Source organism: Labrus bergylta, chromosome 1 (genome assembly GCF_963930695.1).
Source record: "Labrus bergylta chromosome 1, fLabBer1.1, whole genome shotgun sequence".
NCBI lineage: Eukaryota > Metazoa > Chordata > Actinopteri > Labriformes > Labridae > Labrus > Labrus bergylta.
Window position 1 is genome coordinate 32,031,047 of NC_089195.1, and position 19,767 is coordinate 32,050,813.

General features: G+C 40.4%; 1 protein-coding gene across 2 annotated transcripts in view; it reads right to left on the bottom strand.

The window, feature by feature from the left end:
- Positions 1-755: 755 nt before the first annotated feature.
- The window catches only part of LOC110005197 (CD276 antigen homolog), a 161,511-nt gene continuing 142,499 nt past the window's right edge, over positions 756-19,767 (bottom strand). Inside the window, exons 4-6 of one of the 2 annotated variants that reach the window (XM_065959311.1) lie at positions 19,297-19,410; positions 3,120-3,167; positions 756-2,403 (exon numbers count right to left, since the gene is read on the bottom strand). In XM_065959311.1, the coding sequence (XP_065815383.1) occupies positions 2,369-2,403; positions 3,120-3,167; positions 19,297-19,410 (197 nt within the window). In that variant the 3' untranslated portion in view covers positions 756-2,368. Of the gene's footprint in view, positions 2,404-3,119; positions 3,168-16,641; positions 17,909-18,618; positions 18,667-19,296; positions 19,411-19,767 lie in introns of those variants that run through there. The other variant, XM_065959314.1, reaches the window with a different exon arrangement.

Consider the following 19,767-nt stretch of genomic DNA (forward strand, 5'->3'; position numbering starts at 1 on the left):
CTGTCCTGTGTGAAAACAGCTTAAGAGACATCCATAACCAGAGAGATCAAATAGTGCTGCAATCACATGAACATTTGGTGCTTTAGTGCGCTTATGAGTCGGTTTTAAAGAAAAGGGAAGTGAAGAGAACGAGGAAGTGTGATGAATGCTTTGACAGGTCGTGAATAAATCAGATCTTGTGTGGCGATAAGCTGCTCTGTCATCAGATGAACATATAAGGGAAGAAGATGAAAATGGAAACAGGCCAAAACAAGACAACAGCTTTAAAAACATGCCACCAACCGAGAGAGGAGCGGTGCGAAGTAGAATATCAGAGAGTGTGCAGATGTTTTCACACGGGGCTCCCTGACGAACATCAGGGAGTAAGAACAAGACAAGTGAGGATCTAGAGGGGACGAAACGACGTCAGTAAGTGCAAACAAACAGCTTTAAGCACCCACCTGGGGGAGGGGTTACTGCCCTTTGTGATGTCATGAAGGGAAAATCTCCAAACGGCCTGTTTGAGCACACATTTTCTGAAAAGTGGAGCAGGCAAAAGACTTAGAGGATGGACTTTTCTCATAACTGGGGGGTGGTTTGTAGACGGCCTAGAGACACATTAGTGTTTAATTGTATTTTGGATAATGTGTGACCTTTAACACATCGTCATCAACAACTACATCAACAGCTGCACCACTTCTGCCTGAATGTATTTTTTATTTTCATTAAACAAGAGCTATCCTTCATGACACACAACATGAAACTTTATCACAGGGTTGTTTTATGTTTTTTTTATTTAGACTTTGTTTTATTACCATACAATCACAATTCACCGTTTGTACAAGGTGCTAGTGCTAAAAAACACGATAAAAAAATAATTAAAAGAGTATACAGTTCATTTTACAAACACATACATGTATATAAACCTAATGTTCACGACACACAGAATCTGAATGACTGACAGTAGTGTAAGGACGTTTGTCGTTGATTTCATAAACTCATCTATGTTACATAATAAACCAAACCTCACAAAAGGGCCTATCACAGCCTGCTCTGTTGCCTCCGACCAGTTTGATGGATGTCTGGCATTACTGAAATGTTTGTCTTATGACTACATACTCTCACAGAGTGAATGAAATTCCCAAACTTTTTTGTTCTCCTGATTGCGCCTGCGCAGACTGGCAGAGAGTGTCTGAAAGCACCATGGCAACAGCAGGCACGCCTGTTTTTATGCCTCTAACCCCTCCTGGCACAACATATATGAATAAAAGAAACGTTGGCAGGAAATAGCTGCCGACCTCCAGCTGCCGGGGAACACAACGTTTTGTGTTTGAGCCGTGCATATGAGACACAGTGTGAGCACACAGGTGGTGATTTATAATCAGACCGTTGAGTATGAGCACTTACAGTGTGAGCTGACATCCTTGCACAACATTCATACCACAGTACAGAGCACTTAAATCATAAAAAATGTTCCTAACGAGCATCTTGGCAGGATAAACTTATTCTGTATTTAATCCATTTTTCTGCAAATCCTATGACAAGATGAAAAACAAAAAAAAGATCAGCTTACAAGTAATATGCTGCATTTAAAGCTGCATATTCCTCCCTTTCTGCTCCATAGACTTTTATTGTTGCTCAAGCAGCTGCCCCTCCTCTTCACCCTTTATTTTGTCCGCTCTGGACTTTTGAAAGTTGATGCTCAGGTGAATCCCCACACAGTCTTTGATTCAGTGATGGCTGAAGAGGAGACTCAGTCTGCTTTGGGGGTTTTATTATTTACAGAGAGGACAGTCAGAAATCAGGGAGGGAGATGGAGAGAGAGTGGGGAAAGACAGGCGGCAAAGCAGCCACTGGTTGGACTCAAACCCAGGTCGCCCGCTTGGAGGACTTAAGCATCCGTACATGGGGCATGCAAGCTAACTACTAGGCTACCAGCGCCCCGTAGTGGCTACTTTAAAGGCATTTATGGCAATAAGAAAATATAACATACTTTCTTTCAATTGGACTACTGTAGTCAGTTGCATTTCCTTAAAATACACACACACACGAATTAAAAGTATTTCATGATTCTAACCCTTCACTAAAGATATGGAAAAATCAACATCAGAGACTTCGTGGTGTCGGAACGGTTCCCAATGTGGTTACTTTAAGACAACAGAGCCTGACCTGGACCCCTTTTACTCCTGTTGTCAGCGATATATGAGTCTTTGTTGACATTTTAAACTTGATTGGAGCTTGTTTACTTGGTAGATTAAAGGTGAACAAAGCGCTTACAGTTTCTTTTAAATCACAGTGATACAAGCTTTACCTGGTTATGTACATGGATGTTTGCATTAGGAAAAGTTAAAATGCTGACGCAGGCTCAAGCAAACAAGAAGTGTTGATTTCAGTGGTCGTCTGTGAGAGTGGTCTTGGTTTCTCCTGCACAGAGAGATGAAGAGAAAAAGAAAGGAAAAGGGAGGGTTAGTAACAAACTTATTACCTTGTTTGGTTGTCTGAATTTGCAACAGTTTTTGATGCCACTTGTTTTAAAATAAGACAATCTGAGAATCCTTAATGATGCATTGTATCAAAAAGTATTGAAGCTTTAATAAAAACTAAAGACCTTCAGTCACAAGCTGTTTTCACATCTGCCTGAAAATCTATATGCACGGTGCAGCAGTCACAGTATATAAACGTCACTCCCCCCCTCCTATTGGCTTGAGCTGAATTCTCCTGATTATATCCTGCTGCGTTTTCACATCAGCTCACTCGGCTGTGGAGAAAAATGGGCTCTGGCAGGTGGCAAGTGTTGAAGCCCTAATATTTTGAACACAAAGCTGCAATGGCTCATTCAAATTCACACTCGTGTGTCATGAAGATGTGATGATTTTTTATGTCTAACAAACAGACAGCAGAAGTGGTGACTGTCTAAATTGCACAAACACATTGCTGCCAATGTATTATGTGCAATTTCAGACAATGTGCAGGAGTTTGCTTGTACATTTTTGGCAATAAAGAATGGAAATTCAACCAAAATAGTGCACTTGGGACTAGGTATCGAAACTGTTTTTTTTTTTATGTCGTCTATTTCTTACTAGAATTATATTGACGTTTAAATGGTGACAATCCAAATCAAATGTTTGAATTATATTTACCTGTAGTCAGACTTTCTTGAACATCTCCCTCCGTTTCCTGATCATCTTCTCAAAAAGACAATAAGCTTTTCATGGAATGATGGTCACCTGGAAAAAAAAACAATATATAATTATGGTGGAGGACAATGGGCTGTAAAAACAACAACATGTAAAGCAAGTAAAAGCAAACCGCAAGAGTCTGAAACATGAGTCAGATCATTACATGGTTCAAAGAGTTATGATTAGCAGCCAAGCCCTTTTTCCACAAACCATGGGCAAACAAAAAAAACAAGACATATGGTAAACTGTTTTTTTTCATGTCGTCTAATTCTTACTAGAATTATATTGACGTTTAAAAAGTGACAATCCAACTCAAATGTTTGAATTATATTTACCTGTAGTCAGACTTTCTTTAACATCTCCCTCCGTTTCCTGATCATCTCCTGAAAAACAGATGAAATGTCAGAGTGTGAATGAAGATTAAATCGTGACTTTAAACACAAAGACATTCTCGAGACTCATCTTCCTCCATGTATATCATGACTTGATGGTCACCTGGAAAAAAACCCAATATATAATTATGGAGGAGGAAAATGGGCTGTAAAAACAACACCATGTAAATTTATTGACATCACCCTACACCGCAGAACAACTCATAAATCAGACATTAAAGGGAGCCCATCAAACACCTGGAGCCCAGTTAGAACACTGATGGTTGTTATGTGACAGAAGTTATCAACAGTTGAAAACACGGCAGGAGGACATGCATGGACAGGCCTCGGAATGACATGTGAAACCTGTTTGTGGTGAGTTATTTGGTTACATGATGTTTCAAAAGATGTAACCCAGGAGGCCCCACATCGCCTCGTTGAATTAAATTAAAAAAAAACTCAAACTCAAACTGCCTCAGGTTGTTAGACTCTTCAAACAGGTCAAGCTGCAGTTTGCATCCGCCCATGACGGTGAAATGGAAGCCTGGCAGTAGAGCTATGTGGAACGTGTTTAAAGTACTGTACAATCAGGAATATAAGTCACACTGGTATTAAAGACACAGTCTGATTTAAGAGGTTTAAAATGTCTACCTGCGTAATGATTTCTATTGTGTTCAGCCAAGTCCACAACGTGCAGCTTCTCTATAGCTTTCTGTTTTTGCTTTGTGTGGGTTTACACTCCTACTAGCTACACTAAGGTAGACTACGGTGAAAGTTGTGATGTTCTTGCTCTAAATCCACTCTGATCAAGCTGAGAGCTGGAGCTGAGGCGGGTTTTAAAGGTCACATATTCTCCTCCTCTTCAATCAATAAGTCTCAGAGCTCATCAAAACATGTATGTAAAGTTTCTTGTTCTAAATCCACTCTGATCCTGTATTTGTCATCATTTGTATCATGTCTATAAACCCCTCGATTTCAGCCCTGCTCAGAACAGGCTGTTTTTGTGTCTGTACCTTTAAATATGTAAATGAGCTGTGTTTGACCACGCCCCCTCTCTGGAAGGTCTTGGGTGGCTCGGGCTTTCTTGCTCCATGTTCTATTGTTTACGGTGAGAAGGCAGACTCAGAGGGCAGAACAAACACCTAGCTGTGGGAGTGTCACCCACCTGGGGGAGGGGCTACTGCCTTTTGTGATGTCATGAGGGGGAAATCTCCAAACGGCCTGTTTGAGCACACATTTTCTGAAAAGTGGATTGACTTTTCTCTTAATTGGGGGGTTTGTAGACAAACTCGGGACACAAATTAGTGTCTGACACCTTCAAAAGTCCTCGTGTTATCCATTGTCAGGAGTATTTATTTCCTTTTGGCTCTGACAGGAAAGTAAGGGCACACTCACACTAGGCAAGCACGTTTGACCACAAAGTCCAGTTCGCTTTGACTAGTAGTGTGAGGGCACAGTCACACTGGCCATCCGTACCGTGCCCAAGCACGCTTCAACGCTAAAGTCCAGTTTGTTTGACCAGTGTGACCGCTCCGTATCGTGCTCAGGCACAATACACTACATGCACGAGCACAAGCACGCGGGTAAACAACACTGACAGCCTTCATTATGGAGAAATCCAGAGTTTCATGTCTGTATCTGACTAACATGACACAATATAAGACACAAAGTAGCTGTCATGCTCTGTGTTGTTCTCTGATGTCCGTGCGGCCGAGTCCGCGCGCTAGTCCGTGCGTGAATCCGCGTGGACGTCTGCACATCGGAGAACAATTAATTTATTTATTGCTGTGTCTGATTAAAATGGCTTAAAATAAGCTGTAAAGTCATTAACGTAGCTGTCATGCTCTGTGTTTTTCTGTGATGTGCAGACGCGGACTCGACTGTGCGTCTCTTTTTCTCTCTCTCTCTCTCTCTCTCTCTCGTCCGCCTGTTTGTAAACTGAGCACGCTTCATAATAACATAAAGCGTTGTATTGTGTGTTGTATTAAGACGTTATGTACAAGAGGTAATCGTGCTCCGGCACGGATAGTCCTGTGTAGTGTGACCGCGGGCCGCGCCGGCCAGCAGGGGAATGGTGCTGCGGGGGGGCAATCGTGCTTGGGTACAGCACGGTACAGATGACCAGTGTGACCGCGCCATGAGTGATCCGTTTCGTGCATGATACTGGTACTTTAAAGAGGTCGTATTATCCCCCCCCTCCAGCTTCTCAAACAGTCTCCTGTGGTCTAAATGAAACATCTGTGCTGTGCTTTGGTCAAAATATAACATGAATCAAGCAGCAGAGGAGGTTTGTGACCCTGTATAAACCAGCTCTCTCAGAACGCTCCGTTTTGGTGTGTGTGTCTCTTTAAATGTAATGACCCCCCCCCTGAGTTTTCCCCGTAGACATCACTCCTCTGTAGAGAGAATAAAAATGGCCGACCTGCACAAAAGTTTTGTTTTAGTCTGGGGGTGGAGTCCATGTGTAGATATACCAGGGGAGGGGAGGGGATTTTTTTTTTTACCAGAATCCCACTGTGACATCACAACTTTGAAACAGAGCATTTTTCTCTGTGTTGTAAGATTTATGCAGACCACAAATAAAGGACTGGATGGGTTTATTTCACATTTTGTGGGTCAGTAGACACTCAGGTTACCCAAATATATGTTCAAAAACACTGTAGAAGAGGATTTTTCATAACACAGTATGTCCCCTTTAAGGTCTTACAACAATGCATTTGCAAAGTCCAGGATGCAGGACAGCATCCAACATCCTCCTCTGGTGCAAAATGACATAGGTTTCAATATATTAATACCATTTTGAATTTCAAGAGATTTAAAGTTAAGATGGCTAAATGTTAAATAAACAAGAATGCATTTTCAATGGTCAGTTTTTGGATTCAAGCTGCCATGTTGAATATACAGATATATATTTAATGGTACTCACGCTGAGATCGTATTTTGTAAAGTAGCAACACTAGAGACCCCACGATCAGAGACCCGACGACCAACACAGGAGCCCCTATCTTGGTGGCCAAAATCATGTTTGAGTCTTCGGCGCCTTGTCCATGCCCTGAATAAATCAAATAGAAGAAAATAAAACGTTACAGATGTAATACTTCACATGGATATAAAGATAGAACATAGAAGAAGATATTTGGAACCAGGTTGGCGTGTCATGCAGTGGTGGGAAATTCCCCCTGTGATACTTTTAGCTGCAAACATTCACTTTCACTTTCTCTCTAGGGGGGGAGGGGGGGGTCTGAGTTAATGATCTGCCCTCCCAGACAAAGTAGAAAGTAAAGACTTAATAACTCAACTTAATAACTTATCATTTAGTATTTGCCTACTTGCACATAGTTCTGTATATATATATATTTATTTCGCGTTTACTGCATATAGTTCTGTTTACATCTGTTAGTCCGATCACTGTCCACTCATATCTACTCTTTTATATTTTGTGTTTTTAAGTTAAGTTTAAGCTTTAAGTTGTATTTAAATTGACACTTTATATTTAGGTTAAAATGTTTCGTTTACTTGCACTGTTGTTAATTTACTGCTCTGTGTGCCTTTGAATTGCCCCCCGGGGACAAATAAAGTTTTTTGAATTGAATTGAATTGTACTTCTGATAAATCCTCCTGGCGTTCCTCCCTCTATGACGGCCCCCTGGGTTCAAGCTCCTCTTAGTTGAGCAATCCTAAAAGAAGACCTGATTGCGTAACGGCATTGACGTCGGGTGTTGCTTCAAAAAAATGTTTTGCATAACATAACATGTGACTGTAGCTAAAAGAAATCTGACAAAAAGTACCGGTTGTTGTGTGAAGAAGGAAACGAGTATCATGTGTGGTGCTCGACAACAGATACCTCCGGCCGATGGTTTGTCCTGCACTGTGAAGGATTCCTCCGCCTCTTCGTCTCCTCTGGCGTTGAACACTTTGCAGGTGTACTTGGAGAAGGCAGATCCTCGCTGTATTTTCAGCGTGCTTGAGAGGATAAACAGACCATTCTCTGTCTTCAGCACCTCCACCTCGGGTTGGTCTAACCAAGGCTTGTTGTCTTTATCAAACCAGCTGAGTCGGCCTTTTGGGTAGCCGGTGGACTTGCATGTCAGGGAACCGTCGGTGTTCAGATCAATGTCCTGAGGTTGAGGCTGAATAGTTGGCACTCCGTATTTGGCTTGAAGGAGAACATGGAGATGAAACATGATTATTAATCTGAACTTCAACCCTCGACATCAATCATCACACTATTATTTTACCACTGATATTTGATGTGTGATAAGCAAATGTACTTTATGAAAGCAGACATCATATATGTCATAAAGAAACAGAAAGTAGCAAAGACACCGAGCAAATATTGAACAGTCTCTGTTGAAGGTAAATACCAATACTGTGTGTGTGTGTGTGTGTGTGTGTGTGTGTGTGTGTGTGTGTGTGTGTGTGTGTGTGTGTGTGTGTGTGTGTGTGTGCCAAAGAAGCTGAGACAAAGTTTTATCTTAGAGCTCACCTGTGACGTTCAGTCTGGTTTGGTTGGTGTTAAAACCACTGTTTGTGAGCACATAACATGTATAAACTCCCTCGTCCTTAACAGCAGTTTTGTGAATGAGCAGGGATACGTTCACGTTCTTGTTGTTCCAGGACGGTTCAGCAAATGAATATCCAGGCAATGATGTAAGTTTTCCATTTTCGTATTTAAGTTCGGGTTCTTCAACCCCCTCTTTCCTCCAAACTACCACCATGATTTCAGGATCTTCTACGTCTCCTTCAGGGTAGTGGATTACACAGTCAAGTCGTGACTGCTGCTCATACTGTCCGATGTTTTGAGTCTTGCAGTGAATTTTCACATAGCCTGTGAAGAAAGAATCACATGAATACCAAGAAGAATCAAATATTTCAAACTACGAAATGACGGAGGATCTTAAACTTACTCTGTGAACTTCCTTCACTGATGAGGACAGCGAGCGTTAAGAGCAGAAAACCAGCGGAGGCCATGTTCCTTTACCTGAAATGAAAGTAAAATAATTGAATGCTTTCATGCTGCATTCATGTGGTGTTGGAAACATCGGAAAAACGAGTTTCAGAGTGGTAAAATGCACATGAACACCAACTCAAGTTGGAACAACAACTCGGAAACTCTGAAAAGAATTAGGTGTCCGACTTGACGTCAGAATCGTCACCACATGAGGGGCAAAATATGATTTTGTTAATGTTAACAAACTTTTTATTAAGCTAATTAACGTATTGTACATCCACTTTTTGCTCAGATATCACTTTTAACAGTTACATTTCACTGATCTTCTTCGTAGCATCAACGCTGTTTTTTGCTGTTGTTACAACTTTCCAAACTGAAATCAAAGTGAACACACTGAAGTCGGAAGAACGACTTTCCAACTCGGAAACTTGGACCACCCGAGCAGCACTTGAATGCAGCATTAAATGGATTCAATATAGACTGCGGTGAAGCCAGCCGCTCCTCGAGTTTACATGGTGAAGTGAGCCGCCCCTAAATATGAAGTGCCCACGTATTCTGATCTTTACGGTGGATGCTCCGGACTGCAGAGCGAGCAGGAGGAACAGACAGAGAGAGCGATGACGTCAAGTGCTAAATGTGTAGTCTTAAACTGACTATGAGATACACGTGTATGAAACGGGAGGAAACAGAATACTGTTCAGGGAATAGCTCTGGAGGTCGGAGAAGTTAGTTTGGGAATAATTCTGCGAGTCTGCGGTAACTTCCGTTTTTCAAAAATAAGGTGTTCACAATTTAAAAAAAAAACAGTTTTCCTGAAGAAAACAATAATTATATATATGTTCTTACATAAGTACACCATGATTCTGATATGGTTGGACTTAGTACTTCTTAGACTACATGCACAGGTACTATGAAGTACTTTTACTGTGTACTACCATTAGCATACTAACACAACAATGCAGCTAGAGTATCATAAACATAAGCAATGTCATAAAAAAATCACACCATTTAAAATACACATGCTCAAAAGAGTCAAACACATTCAATTCTGCTATTCTAAAATAATTTATTTTCGAATAGTTAAGGACGAGACCTCTCGTTCAGTATTCATGAAGGATTTGGAGGGCCAAGGTCTTTGTTAGTTATAGATGGATGGATCCTTTATTGTCATTGCAGATCACTACACAATGAAATTCAGTCCAGCTTTTGGCTGGAGTTTGGCACATAAGGTTTTTGGCACATAAGGAAAAAAAGAATGCTTGAAATTACAAGGATTTTTACAAAATCCAGAAAAAGAAGCTGTCATGTGTTACCAGAGATTGTACTCTTTCAAAAATCAACCTCTTCTTCATCATTCCCCCACAAATTAAAAAATAAATGCATATGCTCAATAATGGTATTAGAATTAAGTCTTCTCATGAGAGAGAGGAGCTCAGCTGTTGAGTAGATAATACCATTACATTATAAGGAGTTGGATTTTATTGCAATCCCAACTGTTAGATAGATGTAGTTGTTGGTGTTCAGAGTCTTTGTAATTTCACATGTATGTTCTACGAAAATGTTAATGTTTATAATAAATGTAAAAAAAAGTCAATAGTGATTTTTTATTCGTGAAAGATTATTAATATTTGAACTAAGTCCAACCATTTACTAAGTCCAACCATATCAGAATCATGGTGTACTTATGGAAGAATTGTTTTTTACAAGACATCAAAGTCAGAAAAAAGAGTCATTATAGTGATTTATAAGGGAGCTTGACAATGGATTTCTCAAAAAGTACACAGTAAAAGTACTTCATAGTACCTGTGCATGTAGTCTAAGAAGTACTAAGTCCAACCATATCAGACTTTTTTTATATTTTTTTCCCAGGGAAACACCTTATTTTGAAAAACGGAAGTTACCGCAGACTCGCAGAATTATTCCCAAACTAACTTCTCCGACCTCCAGAGCTATTCCCTGAACAGTATTTTGTTTGCTCCCGTTTCATACACGTGTATCTCATAGTCAGTTTTATGGTAAGACTTCTGCATTTATCACTTTTGCCTGGAAAAGGAGATTAATAACAGACTCGCTCTCTCTGTCTGTTCCTCCTGCTCGCTCTGCAGTCCGGAGCATTTACCGTAAAGATCAGAATACGTGGGCACTTCATATTTAGGGGCGGCTCACTTCACCATGTAAACTCGAGGAGCGGCTGGCTTGACCGCAGTCAATAAAGCATTTGGCAGTTTTTTCGAGCTCTGCGGGAGAAAGTCCACTTCTAGAGGAGCAGGGAGAAAAGGCGACAGCAGCTTAGTGTAATCTGAAAAAGAGAAGATGTGCTGTTTCATCATATAGGGTGAAGTCAGGTAACATTGGCCAGGTAAGGTTGGAGCATCATAGACCTTCGACAATGTACAACCAATCACAATAAATGATCTTGCACTCATGCTACTTGTTGGAGCCAAATGAGGTGTTTGTTTTGTGTGATGCTATTTTCCTTGTGCTTGTGTGTGTTGGCCCTCTACTGGGCACTATGTGTAGCCTGGGCGGATGCTGTGGTTAAGGCAAGGCTCCAGGTGAGGTGGGACAGGTGATTGAATGGAGGCAAACAGTTTTTTTTACCGTGTCAGCCTGTCGGAGTTAAACGCATCCAACGCGGATTTGTTTGTTTTATTTATAGACAGTGGTTCCTCATACTTTCCTTTATTTGATAAGAAGTGTTTAAAAAGAAATGGATTGAAATATCCAAATCAAATCATCAATGGACTGTGTTCATTTCTTCGAGCTAAGCACGCGTCCGAAAGCTTCCACATTCATCCCTCAAGTGACTTTTCTAAACAATATTGGGTTTGTTAAAATTGGTCACTGCACTACTGTAACCCCCTTCTTCTGGTTCTATCTCAGCAGACAGTAGAGATCACGCGACAACTTCTCTCAGGTTCATGGCATTTATTTATCAGCACACAGCTGTCAGGCAAACACAAACATATGATAGGTGATGATGGTAAAACATAGACACATATTTTGTGTCAATTAAGGGTCCAGAAGTGTCTTTGAAGATTCTGCACAAGTGCTATCCATCCATCTGCACTTCCTGCAAGAGAGTGTATGCTGTCCTCCAATGCTGCCCTCTTCTGGTAATCGTCTGAACTGAAGCTCTGAGGCTTCCATTGTAAAGGAGGAAAATAAAGGATATATTTTAAGCATATTCTTCAGAGCTCCTAGCACCTTTTCGAAAACAGACTGCTCCCTTCTCCTAGGGCCCTTAATTAATCTCCTCCTCCTCCCCATAACCTGCCATGCCCGAGCTGTCCACCAGGTGTCCTCAAATACTTTCAACAGACTCTAGCCCTCACCTGCTCTCACTCCTCTCCTGTTGATTCCAGCTTTGTGCCTCATGAGGACACATAAATATCATCTATGTATTTTATAAATATTTGTATTAGTGTGAATGCTCGTGCATTGCACACTTCATGTTTTACAGAAAAGCACTTCATGAAAACATGCACATGCTTTACAGGTTTTCTTTGAAACAATTATGACAACATATCAAGCAGTAACCTAACAAGCTAACAGTGAAGCTAACAGGAAGTGCAAAACAACTGCACTTCTTCAAGTGGCCACATGGGGCACAAAACAGCAACAAAACAAAAGAAGAGCTTTGGTCTTCAAAACTTTCTTTATTCATGACAAGAAGGATGCATTGTGGTTAAACTCAAAATCGAAGCTACCAGTTATACAGGATCTGGGGCGTAGTCGCTTTGATTGACAGATGAAGGCTGCTGGCTGTCTGCTGTGTCAACTAAGACCTAAGGGGCCAACAACAACAACCTACAAATGGACCCAATAAAGCACATAAAACACCTTAAAGTCAAAGTGATGGGATTTTTATGAGTCACAAAAAAGAATTTAAAAAAGTCCAAAAATTGCCCCCACTCCAAAACTCTTTGGGGCGGCAGTAGCTCAGTCTGTGGAGACTTGGTTTGGGAACCTGAAGGGTCGCTGGTTCAAGTCCTGGTGAAGACCAAAATATGGAAGCTGGAGAGGTGCCAGGTCAGGTCACTACCCGAGTACTGCCCTTGAGCAAGGCTTCAACAGCTCCGGCGTGCATCCTGCAAAGCAACGTGTAGGAGCACTAAGCAACATTTAGCAAAGTTATAGTGGCAAGAAAACAGAAAGAAACCTCGAAAAGGACCAGACTCATGTTGAACAGACAGATGTAAAGCAAAAGACAGACAGAGACAAACAGAGTAGCAGCAACAACAACAGAAATGAATGAATGTTGTTTATGCTACGGGTAATACTTTGAAAACTCGTGTTGTCTGCACGGCAGTACTCTTTGTCAGAAAGTGGACTGCATTTCAACAGAGCTGATCTGGATCTGTTCTATTTGGTAGTCCCCTCTGCTCCAACCACTTTTAAAGAAACCCAAAGTTGATCCCACTGATTTAAACAATTTTAGACCAATCTCAAAACTTCCATTTTTATCAAAAGTTTTAGAAAAGGTGGTTTCAACACAACTTTTATCTTTTATGGCTGAAAATAACCTCTGAGCAATTCCAATCCGGTTTTAGAGCTTGTCACATCACAGAGACGGCCCTCCTCAAGGTAACCAATGACCTACTTTTAGCAACAGATAGAGGGGAGGGCACAATTTTACTTCTTTTAGATCTTAGTTCAGCTTTTGATACTGTTGATCACACAATTTTAACTGATCGTCTCAGAAAATGGGTTGGTTTAAAGGATTCTGCGCTTAGCTGGTTTTACTCTTATCTTTTAGAAAGAACCTTCGCGGTCACCATCGGTAACTACTCCTCCTCTACCTCTAACATTACCTGTGGTGTACCGCAAGGTTCGGTTTTAGGTCCCATTTTGTTCTCCATTCATATGCTGCCTCTTGGCCAATGCCACAATGTCTCCTTTCACTGCTACGCAGACGACACACAGATATACCTTCCTTTGAGACCTGAGGACGCTAGGAGCCTAGCTGCTGTCAGAAACTGCCTAAACGATATCAACTGCTGGATGGCACAAAACTTTCTCCAACTGAACAATTCTAAATCTGAAATCATAGTATTCAACCCGCCAAACTCCACTCATATCTCAAAGAGCAGCCTCGGTCCCTTATTCGCCAATGTCCAACCCACATCCCATATCAAAACAGTTGTCCGATCATGCTTCTTCCATCTACGCACCATCTCCAAAATTAAAACAATTCTAACCCAACTAGACCTTAAAAAGATCATCCGCGCCCTCATCTTCTCCCGACTTGACTACTGTAACTCCCTATTTTCCGGAATCATAAATAAGTCACTGTCTCGCCTCCAGCTAGTCCGAAATGCAGCAGCTAGGCTTCTTACTGGTTGTAACAGACGACATCACATCACTCCAATTTTAGCTTCATTACATTGGCTTCCTGTAAGTTTTAGAATCGATTTTAAGATTTTACTCATTACTTTTAAAGCACGAACAGGGCTGGCTCCAAGCTATATAACAGAGTTACTGACACCATATGAGCCAGCCCGCAGTCTTAGATCCTCGGGTGGGGCCCTCCTGGTCGTTCCAAAGTCGAGACTTAAAACTAAAGGTGACCGGGCATTTTCAGTCAGGGCCCCTCGACTTTGGAACGACCTCCCTGAGGAGATAAGACTTGCAGATTCCCTCAATTCTTTTAAATCCCTTCTTAGAACGTACTTTTACAGACTTGCTTTTACGTGATGTCGTCTTTTTAATGTCTTTTCTTACTGGTTTTACTATTTTTATCTTCTTTTACTTCTTACTGTCCTTTTATTTATGGTCTTATCTCGTATTTATGCTCATATCTTAACTCCTCTTGTGTTTTAACTTGGTAATTTCTTATCTTACTTACTTTGTCTATTTATGTTTCATATTTATATTTACTTTGTATTTTTATTAATATTATAGTTTTGGGTTTTTTGATCCTTTAACCACTTGTTTCTATTTATTTTACTGCTCTTACCTTCTTATTGCTGTTATCTTTTTATTTGCTTTTATCTCTTTTAGTTTCTCACATCTTTTTAAATCTTTGGTCCTCTTGGTCTCAGCTCGTGTTGTTGGGTTCTTGTGTTGCCTGGGTTCTTATGATGGTTCTTGTGATGGTCGGGTTATATATGTCTGTTGGGTATCGTGCACTATGGGTTCTTTTCTGTTGAATTGTATTTAATTATTCTTAGTATTTTGCATTTGTTTGTTCTTGCTGTTGTTTATGTTCTTCTGTGTTTGGTTTAGTTTGTTCTAGTTTTTGCTGTTTGTCAAAGCATTTTGTAAACCTGTGTTTTTAAAAGGTGCTATATAAATAAAGTTATTATAGTTATTATTATTTATGGAAGCATTCTTCTTTCTCTGTTCACCACAAAACAGGAGCTTATCTCACTTGTTCTGCAGGCTGGATTTAGATGCAGGCAGAACCAACAAACCAAACTGAAACAGTAACTGCAGGAGATATCTAGAGCAGATTTTAAACTTGGTATTCTGTTGACCCTTGTGGGAATGATTTAAATCAACAGCAAACTGATTTATTTGGATTATGGCAAACTGGAAAAGGAACCTTATTGTTTACATGCTCATATTGTCCTTGAAACGTGGAAACTACAGCTCAGGTTTCCATTGAAATGACTTTTGTCTGTTTAAAACAAATGGTAAATAAAAAAATGCTCTACTAAAAAACAGCATCATATAGTGAGCTCTGTTATGATCATCAACCTGTTGTTTTGCTGTTTGTCCAGTTGATGGCAGCATTCCAGTCTATAATGATTTACTGGAATTGAATCTTGACTTATTGAAGTTTGATCTGGAGGAAAGTGATACTGATATGATATGATGAGGAAGGTATTTAATGCAAATTCAGCCATATCATGATTTTTTGGAATTTTTAGTTAAAAAGATCCCAGCTCATCTTAGCTCACATTTATTCATATTACCCGGCCAGTGACAACCAAGGATCCATGTGCACATCATGAAGCTGCTTTATTCGTGCCAGTGTGTTCTTGTCTACTCGTTTATTGATACTTTGAATACGTCCAATTAACCACAGCATTAATATAAAGGCAGAATCTGTCATTATATGCCGTGGTTCCCAACCTTTAATGGATTGTGAGCTCAGTTTGACTTCACAAAGCTCTGGGGACCACAGACATCCAAAACACATAGAGCTTTTTGCTTGATGCTGGGCGCATCACACATTAATGAGACACACCGAGATACTACAAGTGTGATCGTTTTTAGCATGTGCTACAAGGAACTGGATACCGTCTTGTAGCTTAATTAAGGCATATTATTTATATATTTTATTTTGGTCAATAATTTAAAATTTCAGGGGACCCCATTTGGACTCCATGCGGTACCCCAAGGTTGGGAAAGCCTGCATTATCGAGTCGGACTCACTGAATATTCAACACAGATGGATTTCAGTTGGCAGGCTGTCCTGTGTGAAAACAGCTTAAGAGACATCCATAACCAGAGAGATCAAATAGTGCTGCAATCATATGAACATTTGGTGCTTTAGTGCACCTATGAGTCGGTTTTAAAGAAAAGGGAAGTGAAGAGAACGAGGAAGTGTGATGAATGCTTTGAATGGTCGTGAATAAATCAGATCTTGTGTGGCGATAAGCTGCTCTGTCATCAGATGAACATATAAGGGAAGAAGATGAAAATGGAAACGGGCCAAAACAAGACAACATGCCACCAACCGAGAGAGGAGCGGTGCGAAGTAGAATATCAGAGAGTGTGCAGATGTTTTCACACGGGGCTCCCTGACGAACATCAGGGAGTAAGAACAAGACAAGTGAGGATCTAGAGGGGACGAAACGACGTCAGTAAGTGCAAACAAACAGCTTTAAGCACCCACCTGGGGGAGGGGTTACTGCCCTTTGTGATGTCATGAAGGGAAAATCTCCAAAACGGCCTGTTTGAGCACACATTTTCTGAAAAGTGGAGCAGGCAAAAGACTTAGAGGATGGACTTTTCTCATAACTGGGGGGTGGTTTGTAGACGGCCTAGAGACACATTAGTGTTTAATTGTATTTTGGATAATGTGTGACCTTTAATACATCGTCATCAACAACTACATCGACAGCTGCACCACTTTTGCCTGAATGTATTTTTTATTTTCATTAAACAAGAGCTATCCTTCATGACACACAACATGAAACTTTATCACAGGGCTGTTTTATGTTTTTTTTATTTAGACTTTGTTTTATTACCATACAATCACAATTCACAGTTTGTACAAGGTGCTAGTGCTAAAAAACACGATAAAAAAATAATTAAAAGAGTATACAGTTCATTTTACAAACACATACATGTATATAAACCTAATTTTCACGACACACAGAATCTGAATGACTGACAGTAGTTTAAGGACGTTTGTCGTTGATTTCATAAACTCATAAACTTCATAAACTTCATAAACTGCTTTTTCTCCAAACAGGTCAATGATTAACTGTGTGTTACAGAACAGTTAATCATTCACATTTATGATTGATTAGGAGTTTTGTTTTCCACTTTTGGCTTGTCTTCAGTACAGTAGAAAATATTTGGTCTGACAGGCTCGAGCTTGACATGCAGGCTCGATCAGAATTCAAGATTTTAAAGGCATGCGAGGCGGTTTCTCTGAGAACTCGGTTGTGAAAAAAGTTAAATAAACCAAACCTCAAAAAAAGGGCCTATCACAGCCTGCTCTGTTGCCTCCGACCAGTTTGATGGATGTCTGGCATTCCTGAAATGTTTGTCTTATGACTACATACTCTAACACAGTGAATGAAATTCCCAAACTTTTTTGTTCTCCTGATTGCGCCCGCGCAGACTGGCAGAGAGTGTCTGAAAGCACCATGGCAACAGCAAGCACGCCTGTTTTTATGCCTCTAACCCCTCCTAGCACAAAATATATGAATAAAAGAAACGTTGGCAGGAAATAGTTGCATTTCCTTAAAATACATACACACACACACACACACAAACACGAATTAAAAGTATTGCATGATTCTAACCCTTCACTAAAGACATGGAACGTGAAGAGGGAGTAAGAAGGAGGCTGATAAGCTGCCAAAAGCTACAGTTATTGCGTGGGCTAAATCATCACATTATACACTTTTGTCCTCCATAAATCAACATCAGAGACTCCGTGGTGTCGGAACGGTTCCCAATGTGGTTACTTTAAGACAACAGAGCCTGACCTGGACCCCTTTTACTCCTGTTGTCAGCGATATATCAGTCTTTGTTGACATTTTAAACTTGATTGGAGCTCATTTACTTGGTAGATTAAAGGTGAACAAAGCGCTTGCAGTTTCTGTTAAATCACAGTGATACAAGCTTTACCTGGTTATGTACATGGATGTTTGCATTAGGAAAAGTTAAAATGCTGATGCGGGCTCAAGCAAACAAGAAGTGTTGATTTCAGTGGTCGTCAGTAAGAGTGGTCTTGGTTTCTCCTGCACAGAGAGATGAAGAGAAAAAGAAAGGAAGAGGGAGGGTTAGTAACAAACTTATTACCTTGTTTGGTTGTCTGAATTTGCAACAGTTTTTGATGCCACTTGTTTTAAAATAAGACAATCTGAGAATCCTTAATGATGCATTGTATCAAAAAGTATTGAAGCTTTAATAAAAACTAAAGACCTTCAGTCACAAGCTGTTTTCACATCTGCCTGAAAATCTATATGCACGGTGCAGCAGTCACAGTATATAAACGTCACTCCCCCCCTCCTATTGGCTTGAGCTGAATTCTCCTGATTATATCCTGCTGCGTTTTCACATCAGCTCACTCGGCTGTGGAAAAAAATCTGGCAGGTGGCAAGTGTTGAAGCCCTAATATTTTGAACACAAAGCTGCAATGGCTCATTCAAATTCACACTCGTGTGTCATGAAGATGTGATGGTTTTTTATGTCTAACAAACAGACAGCAGAAGTGGTGACTGTCTAAATTGCACAAACACATTGCTGCCAATGTATTATGTGCAATTTCAGACAATGTGCAGGAGTTTGCCTGTACATTTTTGGCAATAAAAAATGGAAATTCAACCAAAATTGTGCACTTGGGACTAGGTATCGAAACTTTTTTTTTAAAATGTCGTCTAATTCTTACTAGAATTATATTGACGTTTAAATAGTGACAATCCAACTCAAATGTTTGAATTATATTTACCTGTAGTCAGACTTTCTTGAACATCTCCCTCCGTTTCCTGATCTTCTTCTGAAAAACAGATGAAATGTCAGAGTGTGAATGAAGATTAAATCGTGACTTTAAACACAAAGACGTTCTCGAGACTCACCTTCTCATCACTCCTCTGTAGAGAGAATAAAAATGGCCGACCTGTGCTAAAGTTTTGTTTTAGTCTGGGGGTGGAGTCCATGTGTGGAGATATCAGGGGAGGGTTTTATTTATATTTTACCAGAATCCCACTGTGACATCGCAAGGAGAGCACATTTGAAACAGAGCATTTTTCTCTGTGTTGTAAGACTTATGCAGACCACAAACAAAGGACTGGATGGGTTTATTTCACATTTTGTGGGTCAGTAGACACTCAGGTTACCCAAATATATGTTCAAAAACACTGTACAAGAGGATTTTTCATAACACAGTATGTCCCCTTTAAGGTCTTACAACAATGCATTTGCAAAGTCCAGGATGCAGGACAGCATCCAACATCCTCCTCTGGTGCAAAATGACATAAGTTTCAATATATTAATACCATTTTGAATTTCAAGAGATTTAAAGTTAAGATGGCTAGATGTTAAATAAACAAGAATGCATTTTCAATGGTCAGTTTTTGAATTCAGGCTGCCATGTTGAATATACAGATATATATTTAATGGTACTCACGCTGAGATCGTATTTTGTAAAACACTAGCAAGATCAGAGACCCGACGACCAACACAGGAGCCCCTATCTTGGTGTCCAAAATCATGTTTGAGTATTTGGCGTCTTGTCCCAGCCCTGAATAAATCAAATAGAAGAAAATAAAAAGTTACAGATGTAATACTTCACATGGATATAAAGATAGAACATAGAAGAAGATATTTGGAACCAGGTTGGCGTGTCATGCAGTGGTGGGAAATTCCCCCTGTGATACTTTTAGCTGCAAACATTCACTTTCTCTTTCTCTCTAGGGGGGGGGGGGAGGGGGGGTCTGAGTTAATGATCTGCCCTCCCAGACAAAGTAGAAAGTAAAGACAACGACTGGAGGGGATTTTGGTGTTGAAAACGCGCGACTGTCGACTGTAAAACAGATATTAATCAGCTGATGATAAGTGACCGTTTACTGCATTCAGCAGATGTGGGGACTTGTAACAG